General features: G+C 34.7%; 1 protein-coding gene and 1 long non-coding RNA gene across 3 annotated transcripts in view; both read left to right on the top strand.

The window, feature by feature from the left end:
* Positions 1–2,678, top strand: part of LOC131153158 (serine/threonine-protein phosphatase PP1-like) — a 32,481-nt gene extending 29,803 nt beyond the window's left edge. For both annotated transcript variants that reach the window (XM_058105276.1, XM_058105277.1), the window contains exon 5: positions 2,225–2,678. In XM_058105276.1, the coding sequence (XP_057961259.1) occupies positions 2,225–2,251 (27 nt within the window). In that variant the 3' untranslated portion in view covers positions 2,252–2,678. The remainder of the gene's footprint in view (positions 1–2,224) is intronic.
* Positions 2,679–14,820: 12,142 nt separating this feature from the next.
* On the top strand, positions 14,821–16,312 carry LOC131153157 (uncharacterized). The gene is made up of 2 exons (XR_009136182.1): positions 14,821–14,882; positions 16,093–16,312. It is a non-coding gene; the product is annotated as an uncharacterized LOC131153157 (long non-coding RNA).
* The last annotated feature ends 898 nt before the right edge of the window (positions 16,313–17,210 follow it).

Raw genomic sequence — 17,210 nt, 5'->3', positions numbered from 1 at the left:
GTTTGTTGGATCCCAAATAGAGGAATGCTCTCTATTTGTTTCTTAACATGGTTGGAGGAGGAAGAGCTTAGAGTGTAAGATTCACTTGCAGTTTTTGCGTATGCTGTCCAATATTTTTAGGGTGATCTGTGTGGAAATATAAATCTGCATCTATTCTTCATTAGAGCTTGAGCGCACCCACTGATCTTTCCATGAAGATATGTTTTCCCCATGTTCCACTATCCATTTGAGGCCCTTATGGAGGCATGGTACTGCTTGAGGATGCTTCTAGAGCAAGATGAACCGTGAGCAGAAGTTCTGTAGAGGAGATTCTGATTCTGTGAGTACTTTTCATTACCTAAAACAGAGCATGTGAGAATTCTGGAGAATTTGCCAACAAAGCTTCACGAGCATTACAAGGCTACAATGGCTCATGCTGCTAATTTTCTAATCTTCCATTTTTCTAGGGTCTACATAAAGTTTCCTAGTTGTTTGGGTATGCAACCCTGGATTTGTGTATTATCTTTGCAATTGAATCTGTGAGGTATTGACTTAAGAACTGGACCAGTGATTAACCCCGTGAAGCCATTGGATTGGTCGTGTTCATCGAACTTGTGGATCAAACTGGTGGTTGAACCGATGATGTCAGCAGACACAGATACACAAAAACACCCATATATATTGAAGAAACTGTCATAATCACCTATGAACAAATCATAGCGAAAAACAATTAATAGCAACAATTATGACTAGTTTTATGCCACATCCTATTTCTTAAATACTTTTGAAACTTATTATTATGAGGAAAAAAGACACTTACCTAGCTTAAGGTTTCGTAAAAAGATGCGCATCTCCCTTCTTGAGGTTTCAAAAATCCCATGGACCTACCTTGAGGTTTGGTAAAAAGATGCAAACCTCTCCTGAGGTTTCAAATTCAAAAATTCTGAGGCGCACTAGGTCTCTCAGGGTTTTGTTTTTTTGAGGTGAGAGAATCTTTGCATGCCTGGTTGGGCTATTGTAAGGGGTGCATTATATCTCAATATTCACATGGAAGGCCACCCTTATGTCTTATGAGTAAGTTGAGGACCATGCCTAGTTAAAATTTGAAAGAATCTTAAGTTATCAAGCTACTGTTCATGGAATGAGTGTGTTGGGGGTGCTAATACTTTCCTTGACAATACTCCCGAACTCGGCTTTGTTTAGTAGTCTAAAAACCTGCCTTGGGCTTTAGCTTAGTCTCTTTTTAAAAAATGACAGTTATTAGGTGACAAAATCACACCTAGTGTAAATAAAAGGTTAGTGGTACTCCATTGAACCAACAAAAGATTAATAGATTAATTTCATTAGGCATTAGATCTCCATATTTGAAGGTAGGAAAATTTTGTAAGTTGTCAAATCAAACAAAAGAAGGAAATTTTGTCGCAAAAAGAAAGTGACTTGACCTCAAGAAAGGTTATGGAAGTTGGCAATTATTACAATATGGTGTATATTTAGTTAACCAGTTTTACTTTTATCTCAGAAAATATGCACAAGGCATGATTTGAATTGTATGTTCAGGACTCAAAATTTAAATGTTGCTAGTTTGGCTGTCTTGTCATGGCATTTGTTTTGAAACTTGCATTACAATTGTATTAATTAAGAGAGCAATAGGGAGTTCTGTGAAAGTGCATACTTTACATCTTTGCATGATGATAAAACCCCAAACTTTTATGGTCGATGAGGTAATGTTGTCGATGAGGTAATGTTTACAAGGGCTTGGTGATTATATAATGCAAGTATTTTTACATGGACTTTGCATTGTTTTGGTTTGTTTTTTGGCTAGGCTTGTATTGTTTCAGTTAATTGCATAGATACGTTTTAAAGAAATATCCTATTCATCCTATTCGACATCACAAGGCAATGTTGGTACACCTTTGAAGTTAGTGAATTGTGATTTCACCATAGTTCTAGACAACCATCTTGTTAAGAACTTCTGATTAATAAAATCACATTATCGTTTCAGATGTCTTTTAATTTATTTGGGAAAGTTGCTACTGCCTGCATGACATTTCTTGAAGAATTTTGCTTTCATCTTGCAAAAGATCATGCTGAGGCCTCTTCTGGAATACTGTTTATTTTAACATTTTAGCCTGTACTTTCAGATTGTTCATTGACAGGCATGCATGACACTGTTTTAATAATTTATTTTTACATTCAAATTTCTATTTTATTTCAAATGACTCAAAAATCTTTCATTGCTGTGTAGTCTTCTTTCCTCGGTACGAAAGTATGACATTTTGGTTTTGCTGGATAGAAGAGGCAACCATGCACATTGCTAAGCGACCATTGAGGGAAACTTGGGGTTCATTTAGTTTCACTTTAATATGCTGGGAATTGTAAAAATTAGGGTTGAGGGGGCCAAAATCAGAATCTAATCAAACATTTATATTTTTTCCCTTGGTAAGCTCGGGTTTGAAGAAAAGGCTGTAATCGTATCCTTCTGCTTTGTACACTAATAGTTGGTACAGCTGCTGCAATGAAGTTTTAGCTTGTGCAATTAATTCTTTGATCTTCATTGCTCTGGGACCATGGAGAATGGCAAAAAATCATTCTTGGCAACCAGGAACAGCAGACCAGAGTGGGTTAAGACTTTTGTCATGTTTGAATTCTCTGAATGTAACTCTTCTCTTTATATATATCTTTTTTTCCTTTTCTGCAAATCTGGAATTTTAGAGAAATTGGAATTAGTAACAGAGTCAAGTACATCTAATTTGGGGGGAAATTTGGAGCAAAGAAATTGTGAAATTGTGCGTACTTTGATTTCGTCAATCTTAGTTTCTGCAGATGGCTCCTGTATTTTGTTCTTTTGAACTTGAGATTAACCGTCGTGGTTGCAAAATTGGGTGTTGAAATGTGTTGTATTGTTGTGGAATTTTTCTTACAATTATGGAGTCTGGATTTTAGAAACTCTCATCCCGTATTTGGGAGCGCAGATTTCAAACTTTAGATTAAAATTTAAATGAATTTACATAAATTTTAATATAATTTTATTTTACATGTTATTCAAATTTAATACAAATTCAGATTTAAGGCCTTTTCAAACAGAGGGTCAGTGTCTATATGCAAAGGCTTTGGTTGAATTCTATTATACTGCTTTGCATTTCTTATGAAATTTTTAACGGCTTTTCTCTACATCTGATTTACTTGACCATTGTAATTGAGCAGCTTGACTCTTTATAATTCAGGGTTTGCTATTATTCTTATATTTTGTTTTTTGAATTATCATATAGTTAAAAAATATGTAATCATAAAATGTTTCTTAATATTTTAGTTTTCTGTTTCTATTATATTTTTGTCATTTTTCAGTTGTATGGTAAATTGTTCTTGAAACATTGACAAGTGATTGCAAAAATATAATAATTGTCTAAAGTATTTTTAATGACTTTTTATTAAATAATTTTAAACTTGTATTCCTTTGTATTTTTTTATTTTAATTATATATATTTTTATTGATATTTGAAGTAAGAATAAAAAAAATTTATTCCAATTATGCTTTTAGTTTAATTTGTTTTAGCTCTAAAAATACTAAGTAAATTGGTTATTTTTAAATTTTAATTATTGATTATTAATTTTTTTTTTTATAAATTTGATAGTCATAACTAATCACCTTTTAACTAGGCTGCATGATGCCAAACTTATTAACCCCATGATTGAAGTAGCAAATAGGTTAAAGATAATTCATGATTTGTTTATAAGTCGGTCGGTTGACACGTGATCCACTTGTTTTAAATAGATTTTGGTTAATTGAAGTTGATATGTTTATAAACAGGTTAATCTAGACTCGACTAGTTTATTAAATGGGTGAGGAAGGTTGAAACCCTAAGTGCACATGTAGGTTACAGTGTTGGGATGATGTCCGTTTGTATGGCTTCTAGTGCTTGTGAACTATTGTCAAGCAGAAAACTGGAAACTTTCCTCAGTTGTTATTCTTGTTCCTTCCACAATTACGAATCCCTAACCCTAGTAGCACGCACGCGGCGCAGAAGCGTCAAGCAGGCAGAGCTGGAGTTGTAGACCAGAAGCCTCTTGGGCTCTCCCTCACTCCCTAATCTATCTTAGATTCTCAATCTGAGAATTTGATTGACAATTTTAAAACAATTTTAAAATATGGGTAAAGGAATATTAAGTAATAATGTTGGGTAATTATAGGAATAAATTTAATAATTTTAAAAGATGAATGAGAAAAAGCATATTAAAACGGAGAAGAAACGAGTTCCTTTGTTTGTGAGGATTGAACCCTAGCACTCGCGACCCCATCCTTCCAGCCTTCGGGCCTCTGTACCAGCCTCATAGTCTTCTTCGCTGGACGTCTCTGCCTTCATTGATCGTGATATTGGCTTCTGTCGAGGACACAAGGGCTCTTCTTTGTTCATGGCTCACACAGTCACGGGCTCACAACAACGAGGGTCGAGCAGTGGCACTCCAACAGAAGCCTCTCGCTTACTCCCTAATCTATCTCAATTTGGCTATCTCTGATTCTCCGGATCTCCCTCACGGTCTCACCGGTCACGAAGAATCCTCTCCCTTGCTCCCTAATCTTTTATGTTTTTTTTTTTATTTAGATATTTGTTAGGACCAGAGGAGCCCATGGGTAGACTTAATACACATGGGTGAACACCAAGTTGACCCAAAAGTTTAAGCCTATTGGGTCTTAAGCCCAACCATGTATATAAGTACCCATCATCCATTCAAATTTTCTAATGTGGGACAAGCTTACAAGTGGAATTCTCAACAATTTCCCCCTCACTTGTGAGTTCCAACCGCTTCCCCTTGAACGAAAATCATCTCCCTTATGGGAGTAAGCCCAATTCTCCAACAATTGCTCTGATACCACTTGTTGTGTGAATAACCTGATTGCTTTTACTAATTTACAGATTTTAATCAATTATAAATAAACCACAATGCAAATCTGATTTTGTTTTTGCAGCAATCACAACCAAACTTAAACTAAAACCTGCTTTTTTCAACGTGTGCGTGTGTGTCAAGCCTGATCAAGAAAAATATTTATTCACCAAACAATATTCAGCAAAGCCATGATAATTTTAGAAAAATATAAACATGCACAATCACAAAAACCACAAGAACACATTTACGTGGTTCGGCCCAAAAATTGGCTTACATCCACAACAGGAACTCACCTTTGGAGAAGCTTTTTTAAAGACGGTGGAAATAAATACATGTACACAGATTTACCTATATGGCTTACCGATCTCCTCTAAAAATCAACTCAAGAACGACCCAAGAAAACCCCTCTTCGCACCTGCAAAGAGCTCTAGGCTTCTTCCTATCTTCCTCCCTGATTTCCTTGAAAGCAACCCTCCCATGACCTAGATCTGTGTTTACCTTTCCCTTACCCATGCGTGAACCTCCGCTGGTAGCTCGAGATCCCAAACGCCGAACCCTCCTCCTGCCATCTCCCTCTCTTTTGCGCTGCGGTTGAAAGCTCTCTTAGCTGGTGACGGCTCTCTCGAGTTGTAGGTCTCTCTCGCAGGTGAAGGCTCTCCTCTCGGTTCTGAAATGGAAGAAGTCTCCCCTTCTCTCTGAAATCTGTTCTGAAGCAGCCAAGCAACAAAATCACCCCCGAACCTGCTGTTTTGTTTACAAATAAAAAACAAATAAATTACATCAATGCCCCTAAATGCAAAACACACACATAGCAGCCATTGGATCTCTCAATCAGATGGACGACTCAAATTTTTTTTCCTTTCTTCAAGCTTGACACTCCAACAATTCTTCACCTTGGCTTGCACCTCCTTAGCATCTCTTATGGCGATTCCTGCAAAACAAACACTAGTAACTTCCAAGGTTAACCAAGTTTGAACAATGTTCAAACTTGGATTTAGGTATTGCTTTAGTCATCATATCAGAAGGATTATCCTCTATTGAATTTTTCCTTACTTCTATTTCACCACTAGAAATAATATCTCTCACAAAATGCAGCCTAATATCTATATGCTTGGACCTATCATGATAAACATGATTCCTAAAAAAATGAATAGTACTTTGATTGTCACAATAAATTATAACGGTTCCACTATACATTCCTAACTCTAGACACAGTCCTTTTATCCATATAGCCTCCTTAAAGGCTTCAGTCATGGTAATATATTCAGCCTCCGTGGTAGACAAGGCTACCACCGACTGCATGCGTGATTTCCAACTAATAGCACTACCTAAAAAAGAAAAGGTCATACTAGACAAATACTTCCTGGTATTTAGATTTCTAGCATAGTCAGAATCTACATATCCTTTTAACCCTATTTCACAATGCATATCCATTTTTTCAAATATTAATCCTTACTGTTTTGTTCCAGACAAGTATTGAAAAATTTGTTTCAAAGCATGCCAATGTGGTTTTCCAGGTTTGCTCATAAATCTGCTTACTTAACTTATAACATAAGATAGATCAGGTCTAGAACATACCATAACATATATTACACTACTAACCATACTAGCATAAGGTATTCTATTCATAAACAGTGACTCATTTTCAGTTTCAGGATACTGTTTTCTAGACAATTTAACATGCTGTGCAACGGGAACAAAAGTAGATTTAACATGACTCATTCCAAATCTTTTTAACACCTTTGTAATATAAGACTTTTGAGACAAGTAGAGAAACTTTTTATTCTTTTCTCTAGTTATTTCCATACCAAGTATTCTTTTAATAGGTCCTAAGTCTTTCATTTCAAATTTAGATTTAAGCATGCACTTAACTTGATTTAACATATCCAAGTCTCCACAAGCAACCAACATATCATCAACATATAATAGCAAATATATATGAAATTTATCTCATGATTTATAATAAATAGCCATCATAATTGCTTCTATAGAAATCATTTTGAATCATGTAAGAATCAAATCGTTTATACCATTGTCTAGGTGATTGTTTCAGCCCATATAAAGAATTTTTTAATAAACATATTGATTTTTGTTCATTTTTGTATCAAAACCCTCAGGAGGTTGCATATAAACTGTTTCTTCTAAAGTACCATGCAAGAAAGCAGTTTTAATATCAAGTTATTCTAAATGCAAGTCATGTATAATGACAAAAGATAATATAATTCTAATTGAACTATGCCTCACAACAGGAAAAAATATTTTATTATAATCTACCCTTTCCCTTTGTGTAAATCCCTTAGCCACTAACCTAACTTTATACCTAGGTGGTTCAACTCTAGGGATTCCCCCTTTCCTCTTAAAGATCTACTTGGATCCTATGACTTTCTGTTTTTCTGGTCTAGGTACCATCACTCATGTCTTATTCTTGTTTAGAGACTCCATTTCTTCTTGCATTGCAAGAATTCATATCTCGATCTCTTTACTATCCATGACCTCTCCAAAAGTCCTAGGCTACACCTCAATTTTTGTTTCAGCAACAGAAAGAGTAAAAGCTGTCATATCAACTTCCCCATACCTTAAGGAGGTCCTATGACCCTCATCTCCCTATCCCGTGCTAGAAGGTAGGTTTAACTTAATTCAAAGGTTTTTGTTTCTGAGTTTTGCTCCTTAAAATCTGCAGCATCTGTTTCTAAATGGTTATGAGAAGTGGAGGGTTGCTCCACCTCAAGCTGTAAGTCACCAGTATCAGAGTGCCTAACACTTTCATTTGAATTTTTTTGGTTTTCCCCCCATTTCAGTTTCATTAAAAGCTACATCCCTGCTAATAATACATTTTAATTTTTTAGCTTCTGTAACCCAGAGCTTATAGCCTTTAACCCCCTCTAGGTATCCCACAAAAATGCATTTAATAGCTCTAGGCTCTAATTTATCAGTTCTATTGTGGGAAGGTTATGCACCCAAAAACTTGTAAACCCTAATAATTAGCAGGCTTATCCGACCAGATTTCTTGAGGGGTTTTAAAGTTTAGAGTTGAGGAAGGAAACCTATTAATAAGGTATACAACAGTGGTCACAACCTCTGCCCCAAAGGTCTTAGGCAGACCTAAAGTGGTTAACATGCATCTTACCCTTTCAAGAATAGTCCTATTCATCCTTTAAGTTAATCCATTTTGTTGGGGAGTATCCCTAATAGTCCTATGTCTAGCTATGCCCTTAGCTTTACAAAATTCAGAAAATTCATTTGACAAGTATTCTAATCCATTGTCTGTTCTCAATGTTTTAACTTTTTTGCCAACTTGAGTTTCAACTAAGGTTTTCCATTCTTTAAACTTTTCAAAAGTATCACTTTTATGTTTTAGAATATAAACCCATACTTTCCTAGAAAAGTCATCTATAATTGACAGAAAATACCTAGAACCACCATGAGAACTAACTGTAGCAGGCCCCACAAGTCTGAATGTATGTAATCAAGAGTTTGTTTTGTGGTGTGAGTGGACTTCTTAAACCTGACCCTAGTAGACTTATCGAAGACACACTCCTCACAGAATGACAATTCGTCAAGTTTCCTATCCCCAAGCAGCCCCTGTTTCTCTAGCTCCTTTAGGCCCTGTTGGCTAACATGTCCTAACCTCTTATTGTGGTGATATTTTAATATTTAGAGAATGTGCTTGTAAATAAATCATTATGGAGACTATTTTTTTATAAAATTAAAATAAATAATGACATAATTGTTTTGAGTGGATGTGAAAATTGAATTTGTTATGTAGCTTACGTAAATTGTAATTTTGTTATGTATTTGCATATGTGGTGTATTTGTAAATAGTATAACATATTTTTGTGTTTTGAGAAAAAAAGGGATAATACTTTCTATAACAGTTAGATAATTAAAAACGTGTTTGGAATTATTATATCTTTGTTTTATAACTTAAATTAACTTTAAAATGAAAAAAAATGTCTTATTGAAGGTTCCTAAAATGCCTTTTTAGGGATAAAATGTTATACAAATTTTTATTTTTTCAACTTTTTAGGGAAATACATTAATAGTAGAGTTACCTTCATTCTCTTATACTTTCTCTTAATTTCTTAAGCTTGAGAATCTTTTTGATAATTATATTATAAATACATGTAAAATCCCCTTGGAAGTTAGAGTTTGAGCATGCTCCCCTTAGTGTGCTTTCTCATTCTTGATAATTTGTTAAGAATTATTTATTGTTTATGCTTTAATGAGTAGTGAAATAATTTGAAAATATTTTTCTAGGTGAATTATGGTAAACAAAACTACGATTGATGCCTTTTTCAAAAGAAGGGATTCTCAAAATGTAGAAGCTAGCCAACAAACTTGGATTGGACCTTGCGCTTCTACATTTCAATCTCTATAAAATCTTGAACATTTAATTTCTTCTTAATGCCCTTCTTTAGTTCCTCAAATCGAATCAAATGAGGTTGGTTTTTCTTCATTAGGACACAATCCAAGAAAGCATCCACCTATATGGGATTATCCTTATTGTGTTTTGTGGCTCATATCTTTGAGTGGATGACATACATAAGGAGAAAAACATAATAAAATTAGCATGTTGGGGGGAAACTGTCGATGGTTTTGGTTGAATTCCAGAATGTTAGCTCTCGGTATTTATCCGTCGAAGGAACCGTCGACGGCTGACTGAACTTTGCAGAGATGGTCTGCTCTTGGTATCTCAAACCATCGACAGTTTCGTTCTAGGCAACGGCGCTGATTTGGAATTTTGAATGGGAACGTTAAGTTGGTTGGGGGTTTGGAGAGAAAGCCTCCTTGGTGTTTATATATATGTTTGTTATGATGTATTTGTAACATTGGAAGTGTCTTTGACACAAGATAGTAATATTTCTTTGCCAATTGCTCTCGTGGATGTAGGCATTGCCGAACCACATAATTCTTTGTATTGTTCTTGCTTTCATTTGTTTGTTGTGGTTGTTTTCTATATTTGTTCTTTCATTGATTGTTATGTTTGATTTCCGTTGTGCAAATTCGAGTTTCATACAGCAATCATCTAAATCAATTAGATGAGATTCGATGACCTTATATTAAAATCAGACCATATCAACATCTTTCTTCAAATTATCCCTTTGATGATAAACATCATCGTCGTTTTCAAGCATCTTGGTATAAATTATTTCCAGATTGCTTGGAGTACTCCCAAAAAAAAAAAAAAAAATGTTGCATTTTGTCTTCCTTGCTATCTTTTTAACAAGCCGAGTGGTTCTCCTAGATCAAGTGCATTTATTGTTGAGGGATTTTTTATGTAATTGGTGTGATCCTAAGAAAGGGGGGTGGGGTGAATTGAAAATTTAAAAATATTTTAGCTAATTTAAACATTTCGCTAATTCACCACAAATCATATCCCATTCAAATATAGCTGTATATGTAAAGTGATTAATCTATGTATGCAAACATACACATGTGGAGCGAATCTCATTTAACTTAAATGTGTGCATGCAAAATAATTATATCCATGAATGAACAAGCATACATATACTGAATTTTAAAGTGCAGTAATTAAATGAGATAAAGAGAGAGACACACTCAGATTTGTTATTGAGATTCGACCAAACCAGCTTATGTCCCCGCCTTGGGCATACCCCCAAGGATTTCACTATTCATGTTCACTTAAACGGGCGAAATAAAAGCCATTTACAACCTTTCCTTATGGGGCAAGGTAAACCCTAGCTACTCTTATCGGGCGGAGCTATATCCTAGCCACACTTTACGGGCGGTGCCAAAACCCAACTCAATTACCAGGATAAGTCCAACTGGTCTCTCTTACCGAACAAAGACTCCCCAGTTCAATTTCGGGCTGAATCCAACCGGTCTCCCTTATGGGGCAAAGACTCCTCAGTTCAATTAACGGGCTGAACCCAATTGGTACATGAATAAAATATTTTGTACATATAAAATGCTTCTGAAAATACAAGGAGAGATGTACAACATTTAAGCTCAAAATGCACTCTCTAATGATATGAAATAAGCTCAGAGAGTAAGGGTGCTTTTCTCAAAATAAATCTTTCAATCTTTGAAAAATAGTATATATGATAAAATGTTTCAAAGATTTAAATCCTATAAAATATTTCTCCAAAATATTTTCAATAAGTAGAGGAACTTAGGGTTTTTGCTTTCAAGTGGTTTTACAAAAATGATCTTTGATGTAAGGTGAAATATGCAATAAGGACCTCAAAGATCTAAGTGCCATAAAAGTTTTCTCCAACAAATATTTACAATAATATATGTTTGGACAAGTTAGGATTTGTGTTCTAAAAAGGTTTTTGCAATAAACACCATTAAAAACAAATGTCCAAACAAAATACTCTCTTAAAAAGGGTTTTTAAAGAATGAGTGAAAGAGAGTTTGAGAGAGTGTAAAAATTAACCACAAAGAAGAATTTTTGCAATAAAAAAAAAAAAATGTGTGTTTGGGGGGGGGGGGGACTTTGATTTTGAAAGTAGCCTAAAAATATTTGAGAGAAAAAATTGGCTAATCAAAGTTGCTAATTGGAGTTATGAGAGGGGTATTTATAGATTTTTAGAAAACTTGACCATTGAGGGACACGCTGGTCATTTTCATAAAAGATTAATTAAAATTAATTATGTTCAAGGGCTGAAAAAATAAGCCAACTCGAGAGGTTCAGTCGACCGATACTGGCATTGGTCGGCTGAACACTCACAGTAATTTTGAATTTCAAATAGAGTTCGGTTGGTTGTGGGCAACGCCAGTCGGCTGAGCCAAAAGTGAAAACCAAACCTTCATAGGTTCAGTCGACCAAGCTTAAGGCGGGTTTGCCGGTTCTTCAGGGCCAATCGGCCGAGGCATTTTTGAACTAAAAGTTTGGTAGGCCGAGGCTTGGGTAAGAGGCCAGATACATAGGGCTGGTTGGCTGAGCATTTCAGTTCAATTTGGGGTCGATCAATCGAGGCTTTTTTAATTAAGACTAAAAATGCAATGTCGGTCGACCTTTGTCTTTGTAAAATTAATTTTGGCCCTGTTTTTTGACCTTAAATCTATTTCAAAAACCTGTGTTAGATTTAGGCAATTATGAAAAAGGTTTTTCCTGAAAGGTTAGGTCCCTAAGGTCAATCTATGGTCATCTGAGCTTTTCATCCATATCATGCACATACATGCATTATTATAGACCAAGTACAAAAACAAAATGCATTACAAATTAAAATAAATGTCTTCGTCTTTTGCTCTTCAATCTTCATGGAATACACCAGGATGATGTGAGCTTTAAGTTCTTTCTAGCTTCCATCTTCCTCTTCTGTGTGTGCATTCTAAATTGTAAACCTGTTCAAAACACTAGACTCACATATTAGATCTAACTGCTTTGTCAGCATCAAAGCAGGGACCGGATTCAAAAAGTCAACAATTTCAATCTTGGAAGGAAGTCAATGATGGAGAAAAGTGTGCTTTTCTAAATCATATTGGGAAAGTTCCTAATTCATTGCACAAAAGTGTTGTGAAATGATGCCATGATCTTGCAAATTAAGCACAACACATTGAAAATATTATTGAAAAGCAAACCTCCCAACAAATTGCTAATAACCGATTGAGGTTGAAAACCACAATTGATGTGGTTAAGTGGCTAACATTTCAATCTTGTGCCTTAAGAGGTTATGATGAAATCTTATATTCAATGAATCGAGGCAACTTTATTGAAATGGATAAGATTTTAGCCTATTACTATGAAAATGTAGCATCGGTTATACTTAATAATGCTTCACAAAATGCATCCTACATTTCTTATGGAATTCAAAAAGAGATATTACAAGTCATTGCTAGTAAAGCATGAAAAGCCATTAGGGAGGAGATTGGAAATGCAAAGTTTTGCAATATTGTGGATAAAGCAAAGGATGAATCTGAAAGAGAGCAAATGACTTTGGTTTTGTGATATGTTAATGTTTATAGCTATGTTCGAGAGCATTTCTTTGATTTTGTCTATGTATCTGATACTACATCATTGACCTTAAAGAACGAGATATCTTCTTTACTGTCTCAACACATCTTAAGCATGCAAAATATTCGAGGCTAAGGATATGATGGGACTAGTAATATGCATGGAGAGTGGAATGAATTACAAGTTTTGTTCTCTGGTGAGTGTCCTTATGTACACTACATTTATTGCCTTGCTTATCGTATGTAATTAGCATTAGTTGGGGTATCAAAATAAGTTTTATCCATTCATTATTTTTTTCGCTAAGTTGGCATTTTTTGTCAATATTGTTAATTCCTTTTGCAAACGACATGACCAATTGAAACCTGCTTAACCTTTAGAAATTGAAAAGCTACTTGCTAGTGAAGATTTTGAAACTACTAAGGGATTAAATCAATTTAGAACTCTTAAGCACCTTAGTGATACTCATTGGAGTTCTCATTTGAGCTCTATTCACAACTTGATAAATATGTTTGAAGTCACTTGTTCTATCTTGAAAAATATACTTGTTGAAGGGGCTTCTTTTTCTCAAAAAGATTATGTAAGTGCAAGTTATGACACAATCACTTCTTTTGAGTTTGAGTTAATCCTTCATTTGATGAGAGAGATCAATGGATCACTGATGATCTATGTCAAGCATTACAATGCCAATCTCAAGATACAGTGAATGTAATACATTTAGTATCAACAACCAAAAGTCTCATTCAAGAGTTTAGAGATGGATGAAATTCATTGTTTGAAAAGGTGAAAGCATTTTGTGAAAAACATACGATAAACATTCCTAATATGAGTTGTTTATATACAATAGGTTGAGGTCGACCTCGTCATATAAAAGAACCTCTTACAAAAAGCCATCGTTTTTAAGTTGATGTGTTTCTTGCTACCATCCACTCTCAGTTGCAAGAATTGAATACAAGATTTAAAGATGATGTGATAGAACTGCTTATTCTTAGCTCAACATTGGATCCAAGGGATGGTTACAGATGGTTACAAATCCTTCAATGTTGATAATATTTGCAAACTTGAAAATAAATTTTATCCTAAGGATTTTACTGAGCAATGGAAGTTGCATTTAAGATATCAGTTCCAACATTTTGAACTTGATGTTTGTCAGTGCCCAAAGTTTCAAAAATTATCAACCATTTCTGAATTATGTCAAGAGCTGGTGAAAACAAGAAAGTTTGTAATCTATCATCTTGTTAATAGATCGATCCGATTTGTTTTGATTCTCCCTATTTTTACAGCTGCAACTGAGCATGCTTTTTAAACTATGAGTCTTGTTAAAATTAGACCTCACAATTAGATAGAAGATGAGTATCTTGCGAATGCCTTATGTAATGACCCAGAAATTTAAAATAATTAGGTAATATAATGAATGAAATGGATTAATGAATAATAAGGGGTGAAAGGAAGGATTTAAGAAGGAAAAGCAGGCCTCGTCGACGAATGTCCTGTCTTTGTCGATGAGTGTCCTTTTAAGCTCGTCGACGAAGGAATCTCGAGAGAGTATATTTTGGAACTCTGAATTTTGTTGACGAAGGTATCTTCTCATCGACGAAGTTTCTATAGCGCCTCGTCGACGAATTTACGTGTCTCGTCGACGAAGCCCTGCCTATAAATAAAGAGTTTTTCATTTTTCAGCAAGAATTCATTAAACTCTCTCTCTTCTCTCTCTCTCTCTCTCTCTCTCTCTCTCTCTCTCTCTCTCTCTCTCTATAAAACTGGTTTCCCACCTTCTCTCCTCGATTTTGGGCCGAATTTGACCTGATTTGATGATCTGGAACCACCACGAGTTCGTAGGATCGTTCTCCGCAAGGCTATAGGAGTTGATCGTTGGTTTGAGGGGTTTGGGAAACATCCCAAAATCAGGGTAAGTAAGTTATTTTGGGAATTCCTTAACAAATAATATTATTTGAAGCCTAGGAAGTTGTAAATATGTGTTTTTACTAAGATATGAGTTAATTGGAATTTATTTAATTAAACTAGGGTTTTTGGATTCAGGGTCCAAGTGAACGCTGTGGGTATCAGTTCGGGGATCATATCAGCGTAGCTCGAAAGTCAGGTAAAGGGGAAATTTATGTATTAAATCAGGTTTTTCACAAATTAAAATAGAATATGTTTTATTTAAGTATATATGCTTTGATGTGAGATATTAAAATGCCAACCATGTTAAACTATGTTTTTTGAGCCGAGGATTGCTTAGGTAGCTATGTATATGTGAAAGCAAACAGATGAAAGTGAAAAGTATTTTTTGAGGAATTATGTAAGAAATAAATTGTATTTTCAATGAAAAAATGTTAAATGTGGGTTGACCTATTTTACAAGAATATATATATGAATTTTATTGTTAAACTGTGTGGCATGAGATTCAGTGCAAATATATGTTATATGTACGAGATGCAGGTTAAGTAAGTAAAACTTTATAAATAAAATATAAATATTGCTTGTGTATGTTAAATGCAACCATGTAAATGTAAGACAGCTGAAAGATAGCCATGTTAGCAGATTCTACCGCATTTCTATGTGAACTAACTAATGATGACTAAAGATCAGTTGTAGTACGAAGGAATGAAATGAAAATGTTATGCAATGAAATGACAATGCAATGAAATAAAATGTGAAACATGAACGATACAAATGGGAAAGAGTCACTTATAGTGAAATGCAATGCAATGTTAAGTTATGAACATGAATGGATGTGTATGATTAAATAAGTCAGAAAAAATGATGTATTATGATATTAGAAGTATTTATATATGCTATGATTTGGGCGGGGCATACTTTTCGCCCGAGGGCTTGCTGAGAAAGGCGAGTATACTAGTAGTTTCAGATGTGGCAGTTGCTGCATAACGTACTAGGGCAGAGGGAACCTACTTGTATGAGTGGGTAGATTTCCTTATTTTTGGTGCCTTTGCTGGTAAATTATTGTTGAACTGTGTGAGTACGAGATTAATCTAATACTTGAGGGCTTACTGAGTAAGGTGAATACCCTGGTTTGCTTTAGTTGTGACCTTAGGGTTTCCTAAGTATTAGGGCAGAGGGGTGCTACTTGTATGAGCGGGCAATCACTCCTATTCTTGGGTAATCTCGTGGGTTAAATATTTGCATGTGATTGTTTAAGTTCAGAAAATGATTTCAATGTTACGATATGATTTGAAAATGTAATTAAAATAATATCTATTTACCTCATGTTTGCCACATGCTGTTTTAATATGTTTGTTTCTTCCCTTACTGAGATGTGTCTCACTCGAATATGAATGTTTCTTTTTCAGGACATCCTTGAGGTTGGGCTTAGGGAGTTCAAGGGTTTTTAGCCTTTCGAGGATTGTAAAGAGAAATGGTATACGTTAATAATATTTTGGGGATATATATGTTATGTTTTATGTTTTTATGTTTTAAGGATGTTGAGTAAAGAATGGTTGTGAAAATATTGAAATGTTTTAGGAATTATGTATTTATGGAAATGCAAGTGATGGTTGTATTTTAAGGATCTATAGATAGAAAATAGTAAACTCTAGTATTACGTCATTATGGTATTACAGTATAATGTTATATGGAGATTATATTATGTTTTTCGCTGCGTATGTATTGATTTATGGATTATCAGGATTTTATCAGGTGTAACGCACCAGACCCGGGTTTAAGGGTTCGGGGTGTTACACCTTAGGTATATACATTGAGAAAGAAATTGCTCATTGATTCAGCACTAATTCTATAATTGACGACTATGAAAGAGCGACGAGCGCAATTATAGGGTTATTATTTTAATGTTTATCTTTGACATACATTTTTTTTTTGTATATACTATGCTCATAGTGATGTAACTATTGTTTTTTATTTCTTTTTAGCATTAAGGAGACCTATTTACTCATGATTATAATTAATAAAATCATTATTATTTTTTTATTCAAGGATACCAATATAATGGATGACTGACGTTGTGAAAATAGGGTCTCTTCCAATAATACGTAGCGGAATGACGATATTTTTGTAAAGGATCAAACATACACTTGTATACAATGTAAATGGTGAATAAAGAATATATCCATAACCACAACAATATAAAGAGAGAAATAATAAAGACAACGACACCAGGAATTACATGGTTCGGCAAAGCCTACATCTACGGGAGCAATCGACAAAAGATTTTACTATGAAGATCAAAGATTACACACTACAATGATCTTGTCTCCCTCTCTCACCCTCTTTCACTCTCGTACTTGCCAAAATATGCACAAAATAACATATATAACAAGCACTCGAAGGTTTCCCTCCAAATCCAAAACCGTCACAACATTTACATTCAAAATTCAAATATTTTCTCGTAGCCCAGAAGCACTCATCCACTAGAACAGGGCACTCGTTGACGAGACAGAGAAGACCACTTGTC

Source organism: Malania oleifera, chromosome 4 (assembly GCF_029873635.1).
Source record: "Malania oleifera isolate guangnan ecotype guangnan chromosome 4, ASM2987363v1, whole genome shotgun sequence".
Lineage (NCBI taxonomy): Eukaryota > Viridiplantae > Streptophyta > Magnoliopsida > Santalales > Ximeniaceae > Malania > Malania oleifera.
Note: the sequence above shows the minus strand (reverse complement) of the source record. Positions and strands in the feature narration are given on the sequence as shown.